This window comes from Podarcis raffonei, chromosome 10 (genome assembly GCF_027172205.1).
Source record: "Podarcis raffonei isolate rPodRaf1 chromosome 10, rPodRaf1.pri, whole genome shotgun sequence".
Lineage (NCBI taxonomy): Eukaryota > Metazoa > Chordata > Lepidosauria > Squamata > Lacertidae > Podarcis > Podarcis raffonei.
This window is the reverse complement of record NC_070611.1, coordinates 68,796,731-68,806,113: the sequence shown is the minus strand read 5'-3', so window position 1 is coordinate 68,806,113 and position 9,383 is coordinate 68,796,731. Positions and strand designations below refer to the sequence as shown.

The window sequence follows — 9,383 nt, the reverse complement described above, 5'->3', positions numbered from 1 at the left end:
GAATCGCATTCTTACTGATGGGGCGAGCATCCCAAAACCTAGCAATACACACCTTAGTACTGAAGTTTTAGTGTAAAGGCCTGAGGGAGGTGGAAGGGAAGGAATAAGCTGCTTTCAAATTCATGTGTTTATGTTATCAAAAGCGTGTCTAAAGACAGGCAAAGCTGCATGAGCATCTAAAGGCGAGGTAAATGCACATCCAACAAGTGCACAGCCCCCTTCAACTCACCCAGCATTACGACTACAGGATATACATGAGCTATGCTGTCTGCACAGCCTGCTGGGGAGAGTGTTGGTGTGGGATTTTTGCCCCATTCCTGCCCTCAACTTTTCAGGACAGTGCTAAGGCGTTAACTCAGGCATTTCCTGTGGAAACAGGTCGCTGAGTGGATGAACAAGGTGGAGGGGTTTAAAAGCAACCAGCCTGTATCAATACAAACACCTGGTGAAAACAGCAAACTTTTTTTTTTTTTTTTTGCTACAACCTGCGTTTGCAAAGAGGCAAATTCAGCAGAGCTTAGGATGGACCTGTGCAAGTTGCGGGGAGGCGGGGCGTAGAAGAGAGAAGCTCTAAACCAGAGGGTAGCCAGCGTTTTGGACTACAATTCCCATCAACCCCAAGTCAGCCAAGCCAATGCATAGTAAGGATGATGGAAGATGTTGCCCCAAACATCTGGAAGGTCAGCAGATCGGCTACACCTGCCCCAAGCTCTGCCCAACGTCTACTTACAAGATTCTGTTTGAAAAACAAAATGGATATAAAGCTCACGAAATGCAGGTGTGGCCAGTGTTCTTCACTTTTGAGGTTTCTGGATGGCGCGTGGCTAAGGTGGGATCAGACTGCATTAAAAACAAAAGGCAATAAAAAACCCAGAAGCCAGGCAACTGTGGTAGCACCAAGCAACGGATGGAACTACTCATCATACATGAACTGAATGCAAAAACTGCAGCAGCTGCTTCTTGTTTAAAAATGAGGGGGAAGGAAGCTACTTCGGAAGGGGAGCAAATTGCTCAAACTTTGCCCCCTGCCGAAAACTGCCCCAAATCCCACTTCCCTCCATCAACTTGCTTATCTCCACCAACGCGTACCTGGAAAGAGGTATGTGTGTGCGTATTTCTAGCACAAAAGCTGTGGCAATGGGGGGAAATTCAAGCGCTACCCACTTCCCCACTCGTATCTTCTTCCCGGCAGAAGTGGGGCTGTTGTCATTTTGTCACACGAGTTCGCGTTTCAAGAGCAGTTCCCTCCCGGAACTGTATTTATGTTCCTATTTGTTTCTTCTTCGCGAGATCTAAAAGTTGTCCGCTAGAGGGGGCTAAGCTTCTTTCTTGGATTTCGCTTTTCCTCCGACAAGGTCACGGCTGCAGTTTATGAGATCAAAGCCCACAGAGAGAGAGACGCACACACGGACCCCTTGCGTACACCAGAACCCACTGCCGGTGTACACGAACGCCGAGAAGGAACGCTAAACTCAGCCAGACAAACGTTGGGACAAAATTACAATGAGGCCCCAAATAAAACCCAAACGACCCCCACCACCCTCCCAAAAAAAAATCTCCAAGACTTCATTTTGCATACACACACAAGTGGCGGGAGGGAAGAGGTACTGGTAAGTATACATAACTCAGGTGACCATGTGATTTGCTTTCTTCTCATCAACGTTCATTCACTTTTTTAAAAAGCCAAGGTCAGAAAATATATCTATGTATGTATTTCCATCAGAAGTACATCAGTTGCCTTTTATTAGCCCATTTGGTATTTATCCGTGAAGCCACCTCCCCTCCCTGCTCTGAAACCACATAACTCTTATTATAGTGCAGTCCGCCAGTCGCTCAGTCAATCAAGGCAGGCGTGCGCGCACACACACACACACACAAAAATTAAAAATACTGAAAAGCAAAAAATGTCCTTCTCCCGGCCCCCGCCCTGCTGCCCTCCCCTCCTCCTTCCACGTGTCCAGCCAGTGCCCCTGTCACAGGGTGATGAGGTCTACCAGGTTGCCCTTGGGCGGCGTCATGTTGTCGGGAAAGAAGTTCACTAAGGTATCAAAGAGCTGAGTCCGTTGGGCGTAGATATGGTCGACGTCAGAAAACCCTGGAGATGAGGAAGAAGAGAAGAATCATTGGAAACATGGCCCAGGTGTGTATTCTAGATGTTTATCTCCCACGCTCCTGGAGGACCAAAGGTGGGAGCGCTGCCCACCTGCCAACAGGTGATGATCTGCTTCGAAATCCCAACTGCTGGGACTGCAAAGGGCGTTCAAACAGCTCTTGCTAAGCATCCTTGCATTCAAACACTTCCGATCGCCCATCAGCTGACAGAGGGGGAGTGTTCCTTCAAACACAAACAGCCTCTGTGCTTCTCCTTTAAACCATGTAGTGGGCGTGACACCCTGAAAATGGCCCAGGGGTGGGGAGGGCAAATGGGCAGGCTTGGAGGGCCCTGTTTGCTCAGATGTTCCCCAGCCTGGGTCCCCAGGGACTGACAGCGGCTCCCCAAGGTTTCAGGCAAGGACTGATCCCAGCCACACCCAAGATCTTCTGCGTATAAGGTTTTCGGCCCTTCCTCAGCCATGCAGCCCCTGGTTGTCTTGGGACACGTGCACCTGCCCTAGCCTACCCCCCACAAGGTAACTGCAAAGATGGAAAATACAGCCCCATTCAAACAATAGGACAACCGGAGCCTAAATTAGCCCTGCTATCTCAGATTAAGAACAGAGCCATTAAAGACTTCATCCTGCATTTATTAACTGCTGCTAGATCATGGGTTGCAAAAAATGGGAAACCTTTAAACACATATCTTTCTGAAGCCTGGATTTCGCAAGTATGGGACATGGTCCTTATGGACAGATTAAGCATTTAATGAAAAGAACATTGATTGGGGGGGGCAGGAAGACTCACACCTTTTATACAATACAGTATCCTTTTATTGACTTTGTTAGCACAATCAAACATGGTTTTCAACCGACAACGACTCATGGAACCTTATGGAGAGACACTTTCATTTGGAACATCGGAAACTACAGCCACCAAGAGCTGTTTCTGTCTCTTTCCCTTACAACTACTAAGCTCTGCTTCCCTTGCATGAGTATGTTTTGCTACTTGAAATCAAAAATCATTTTTTAAAAAGAGAACATTCAGCCTCGTATATCCAACTTGGGGTCTGTAGTGCCAAAGAAGGGTGAATGTTTCAAGGTTTTTTAAGATATATGGCTATTTTTTTTATTAGATACAATCTGAAGGAATTATATTATGGCAGATATCCTGCAAAAAAAGTTAAAGGGACCCCTGACCATTAGGTCCAGTCATGACTGACTCTGGGGTTGCGGCGCTCATCTCGCTTTATTGGCTGAGGAAGCTGAAGTACAGCTTCCAGGTCATGTGGCCAGCATGACTATGCCGCCTCTGGCGAACCAGAGCAGCGCACGGAAACGCCATTTACCTTCCCGCCGGAGGGGTACCTATTTATCTACTTGCACTTTTTAGCGTGCTTTTGAACTGCTAGGTTGGGAAGAGCAGGGACTGAGCAACGGGAGCTCACCCCGTCACGGGGATTCGAACCGCCGACCTTCTGATCAGCAAGCCCTAGGCTATGTGGTTTAACCCATAGCGCCACTCGTATCTTGTACAGTCCAACAAATTATGGGTTTTATACACAATCGTAACTTCTTTTTTATCTACTGCTGAGTTAGCAAAAGGGTGCATAGTTTGTAGCCAGAGGAATGTGCACCAGAACTATGCAACCATGCTTGTAAACTATGCAACTATGCTTGTAAAAGCTTACAAGCGTTTGGGTCCAAATAAATGCTTAGGAGCCTTCTCCAAGAGTTTGTCTAAAGAGGACTAAACTACCACTTTACCCCCCTCCCCCGCCACCCAAAAATAGAGGGGGAGGGGAGTGGAATATTAATTAAGATGGAACAGCTAGCTTGCACATTGTGTACATCACACAAGGGACCAAATGCTGCAAACAAACCTATCCTTGGACTCTGTGCGATGCCCTTGAAATGTTGAAACAGGCTTGCCGGATTTTGATTATTGTATTTTTGGACTGCAAAACAGTTTGCCATGCTGGCTGGGGCTGAAGGGGAACCTGCAGCCTTAAATATCCAGAGGAGAGGCCAGGACGGGGAAGGCTGAGTTGCAGCCAAACGTAAGAGCTACAAGTTCATCCTGCCTGTTCATTCCACAAATGCTTCGGTGGAACGCAATTGCCCTGCAGCCGCAGGAGCAAGGCCAAATGTAACCCCGCCAGAACCAGAGGTGAGGGCTTTGTGCGCCACCTAAGCAGTTTGCAGGCTTTCGTAACACAACAGGCAACAGCACCGTGGGGTGAATCCAAGGGACAGCAGTTCCCACAGCACTTTAAACAGAGCCTGATGGAATGAGGACCCCAACAGGGATCGAGCTTCGAAGGCTGACTCTAGTCTTCGCATTCCATTTCAAGCTACAATGCCAACAAGCAGGACCGGATTTAGGTTTGATGAGGCCCTAAGCCACAGCGGGTGGCGCTGTGGGTTAAACCACTGAGCCCGGGGCTTGCTGATCAGAAGGTCAGCGGTTCGAATCCCCGCGATGGGGTGAGCTCCCGTTGCTCGGTCCCTGCTCCTGCCAACCTAGCCGTTTGAAAGCACGCCAGTGCAAATAGATAAATAGGTACCGCTCCGGCGGGAAGGTAAATGGCGTTTCCGTGCGCTGCTCTGGTTCACCAGAAGCGGCTTAGTCATGTTGGCCACATGACCCGGAAGCTGTACGCCGGCTCCCTTGGCCAATAAAGTGAGATGAGCACCGCAACCCCAGAGTTGGTCACAACTGGACCTAATGGTCAGGGGTCCCTTTACCTTTACTTTAAGCTACTGAAGGTAATGGGGCCCTTTATATAATAATATAATAATAATAATTTATTATTTATACCCCGCCCATCTGGCTGAGTTTCCCCAGCCACTCTGGGCGGCTTTATATGTCCAGCTGTCCTTTGCCAACAACACAATGTTGCTTTTTCTGTGTTGAATATATGCTATATGGTAATTTATGGACCTAATAGGTATCTAAAGCCATTTGCACGTAACAAAATAGGAGCCTACACAACACAAAATACTGTTGCTATATGTAGGTTTTATTTTATTTGTTTGTTATCTTCTATTTTGGAAATGTACATCCAGGGTTTTTTTCTTTAATTTTTTTGGGGGCCCCCAAGAGACTGGGGCCCTAAGCTATAGCTTGTTTAGCTTATATGTAAATCCGGCACTGCCAACAAGCCTTCGACTCTGATGCTTGTCTTGCCCTCTACCTTGCAGATTAGCAATTCATGGGAGTGGAGGAAGATGCGGTTTGCGCAGTTCAAACCCTGCTTTTACAGCAGGGGTCTCACCTCTCCCCCCCCCCCAGCAAGAGGCCCAGCTATCACTCAAGTCGCTGTTATAAAAAGCGCTCACTTCAGGGGGTCGTGGCAGAGGGAATGCGAACAGGGGATTATTATAGTTTTGGGAGCTCAACTCCAGACTATCTGGTTCTGGGAAGTTTGAAAACTTTGCTGTTTTCCTTGACACTCTGCCCAAGGAGAGAAACATGCCCACGACTGGGAAGAACAGCCTGAGCTCATGCACTTGAGTGGCACACTTTGCCACAGTGAGCAGAGGGTCAGTCTCTGCCCCTGCCTCCATGAGGCAAGGCTTGCTGGTGGCTGCCAGGGTGACATGGCACAAGTTAATTTCTTTTGACCGGTCCCTCCGCCCTTGTGTGGCTAACACCACCGTCCCATGTCTGGAGTACCGACAGCCTGAAACTGATCCCCATGGCGTTTCTGGGGATTTAGGACTGAGGCTTTTGAAAAGCACCAATTCCTGCTGATCTAAAGCATACTCACCCAGAGTGCTCAGGTCGGAGCCGGACTTGAAGAGGGCTGAAGCAAGTAACTGGAACTGGAGAGGAAAACAAACAAGATGTTATTTTATTTTATTTTTAAAGGTTCAACATGTTCCCATGACAGGCATAAAGGCTTCTTGATCAACAACAATGAAATCACTTTGGTTGAAGGTTGGGGTGGTTCATTTTTTTTATTTTTATTTTGGTGGGGGGAATGTTTCTTGACACATCTAATGCCGCCACACGGAGGATTAATGTTCTATTGCTAAGGAATTCTACTTTTAAAACCAGATCTTTCTGACCGCATCAATTTCTTGTGCTGTCATCTTTGGCATTTCACAAACGCGGCCGAGCCTTCAAGAAAAACCACTGCTCACTGCAAGCAAGCCAGACTAAAATATGAAGCCCGATTCTCGTCGGAATGGAGATATATAGGCAGTGGCAGCATGAGGACTCTCTCAGCTATTACGACGGAAAGAAAGACCCGTGCTCTTGTCAGGCAAAAGCTAGGAGGACAGATTTATGCATCCTTAATGCAAGCCCTGAAATGGCTTGCTCTCTTGCTGAGTTTTATGCAGATGGCAGACTTCCCTGGGCTGTGGAGGAAGCCAGCTGAAATCAGCCTCTCCCAACCTGGTGCCCCCTCCCAAAAAAGGTGTTGTGTTAAATACAATAATAATTTCATAATTTATACCCCACCCATCTGACTGGGCTGCCCCAGCCACTCTGAGCGACTCCCAACAAAATATGAAAAACACAATAAAAGATCAACCATTAAAAATTTCCTGATACAGGGCTACCTTCAGATGTCTTTTAGAAGTCATATAGTTGTTTATCTGCTTGACACCTGATGGGAGGGCATTCAACAGGGTGGGCACCACTACTGAGAAGGGCCCTCTGCCTGTAACCTCACTTCTCGCAGTGAGGGAACTGCCAGAAGGCCCTTGGAGCTGGACCTCAGTGTCCGGGCTGAACGATGGGAGTGGAGATGCTCCTTCAGGTATATTGGCCTGAGGCCATTTAGGGTTTTAAAGGTCAGCACCAACACTTTGAATTGCGCTCGTTAAAAGCTAGACCACATGGCAGAGGGCTGCTCCCTGACCAGCTGCCTTCAGGTGTACATGGTACCAAGACAGGCCTTGTTGACAGCCAACGTTTTGAAAATGAAATAAAATTAAAAAAAATTAAAAATTCCTTCCAGTAGCACCTTAGAGACCAAATAAGTTTGTTATTGGTATGAGCTTTCATGTGCATGCACACTTCTTCAGATTGTGTGTGTGTACGTACGCGCATGCGCCACACACACACACACGGCAGAACAACTGCACAGTCCATATTAATAGCTTTGTGCGGAGCGCCTGAATACCAAATGTTGTTGGCCCGTATTCTGCTTGACGGCACCCAGGGGGCATTTTGTAGGGCACCAAAGCTAAACAGGACGCTGGATTAGGAGGACCTTTGCTTCAGTCCCCACTGAATGGCCACAGCAGTGTCAAGACATCCCCAGGTGAGATCCTTTAAAGAAGCTTTGCCTCTTTAAAGTCAGCAAAGGGGTTTAAATACCATCAGGAACAGATGATTCAAAACCATCAATTGTCAGGGGCTACAAGGGCGTCTACAAGTTCTCTCCAGGAAGTAAACTATAATTGTGGACTGCAATTCTACTGGTGAGTATAGCCCATGGAACTCAATGGGACCTCTTTCAGAGTTGCATTTTAATGCTCATTTTTTTAATGGGATCTTTCATTTGCACCGTATTAGACTAATCAGATGCCTGGCCAAAAACTGTTCTGTCCAGAACACGGCGTTTGTTTCATTTGGCTGCGTGGCCTCAAGCCGCTGAACTAGTTTCCATCTGTTAACGTCAGGCTCTCTCTCTCACTCTCTCTGATACATAATTCTACCTTTTCTGCAGTTATCGTTTGCAATTTGCAAGACAGACCTCCCAGGAGAAACATAAGCGAGCGTCAAGTGAGGCAAAAGCTTCTCTCTGGCCCCTGGTTAATACGCTCACTCAGAATTGCACTGTAAAGCTTTCCCTGAAACCTGCGGCCCTCCAGACAGTGTTGCGCTGAAACTCCCAGCAGCCCCAGCCAGCCTGGCCAATGGTCAAGAACAGCAGAAGCTGGGAGTTCGGCAACATTTGGAGTTCCCCACCCTGGCAGTAAAATATATCACTCTGGGATGAAAGTGGGAGGATCACAGGTCCAACTTCTGCCCATGTTTTGTTTTTTAATCGGCTGCATGTAGAAAACTAGTGTTGCAGGGAGAGGGCTAGACTGAACCTCTCCCTCTGACATGTTCTTTCTCCATATAGCATTGGAACACACCACACACACACACACACACACACACACACACCTGCAACCTGAAATGGTACATTCCAAGGAAAGTGTCATCCCTCGATTCTGCTTGATATGAAGTGGGCCTGAAAGTTCCAACTGCCCTAGAGTGGGGTTTCCCAAACTTGGGTCCCCAGCTGGTTTTGGACTACAATTCCCATCATCCCTGACCTATGGGTCCTGCTAGCTAGCACTGATAGGTGCTGTAGTCCAAAAACAGCTGGAGATCCAAGTTTGGGAAGCACTTCCCTACAGCATCCTCAGTGACCTCTAGATGTTTAGGACTACAACTCCCATAAACCTCTAGGCTGCCCTGGAAGTGGAGCATCAACCTACCCCAAGAGTCCAGTTCAGATAACAGGGTGATTTTTTACAGGAAGTTGCCTCTGCAGAAGACTACATATCCCATAGACGTATAATGTCAAAGATGTGGCATTTATGCTGCACTACTCAACAAGGTTGCTAGAAAAGCAGGAGGCCCCAGCATGTTCCAAATTTGGGACTTTAAATCCTGGAGATATCACAGATCCAAGCTCCTCTTTCCTACCTGTAAAATGGGGGTTGTTGGCTCGTGGTGAGAAGGAATGGAACTGTGAATAGAAAGCTGCTCCATGAGTTATGAAGAGCCACTCGCAACAAAGGAACAAGGAAGCTCAGATGGCAAGCAGGAGAGGAAAAGGGGAGACATGTGGGGCAAACTGGCGGGAGTAACTGAACTGTCAAGTGCAGCTGACAGCAAGGATCAGACTCTAAGGCTACAGTGCACCAGTGATTAAGAAGGCTATAAAAGGTAAAGGTAAAGGGACCCCTGACCATTAGGTCCAGTTGTGACCGTGCGGCGCTCATCTCACTTTACTGGCCGAGGGAGCCAATGTACAGCTTCCGGGTCATGTGGCCAGCATGACTAAGCCGCTTCTGGCGAACCACAGCAGCGCACGGAAATGCTGTTTACCTTCCCACCAGAACGGTACCTATTTATCTACTTGCACTTGGACCTGCTTTCAAACTGCTAGGTTGGCAGGAGCAGGGACCAAGCAACGGGAGCTCACCCCGTTGCGGGGATTCGAACCGCCGACCTTCTGATCGGCAAGCCCTAGGCTCTGTGGTCTAACCCACAGCGCCACCCGTATCCCATAAGAAGGCTATAGAAACCAGCAATTTAAAAAATATATAGTG

General features: G+C 47.9%; 1 protein-coding gene across 1 annotated transcript in view; it reads right to left on the bottom strand.

Annotated features, from left to right (window-relative positions):
* Window positions 1–1,632: 1,632 nt before the first annotated feature.
* Window positions 1,633–9,383, bottom strand: part of MKLN1 (muskelin 1) — a 92,008-nt gene continuing 84,257 nt past the window's right edge. Inside the window, exons 17-18 of the mRNA XM_053407180.1 lie at window positions 5,867–5,921; window positions 1,633–2,095 (exon numbers count right to left, since the gene is read on the bottom strand). Coding sequence (XP_053263155.1) covers window positions 1,974–2,095; window positions 5,867–5,921 — 177 coding nt within the window. The 3' untranslated portion in view covers window positions 1,633–1,973. The remainder of the gene's footprint in view (window positions 2,096–5,866; window positions 5,922–9,383) is intronic.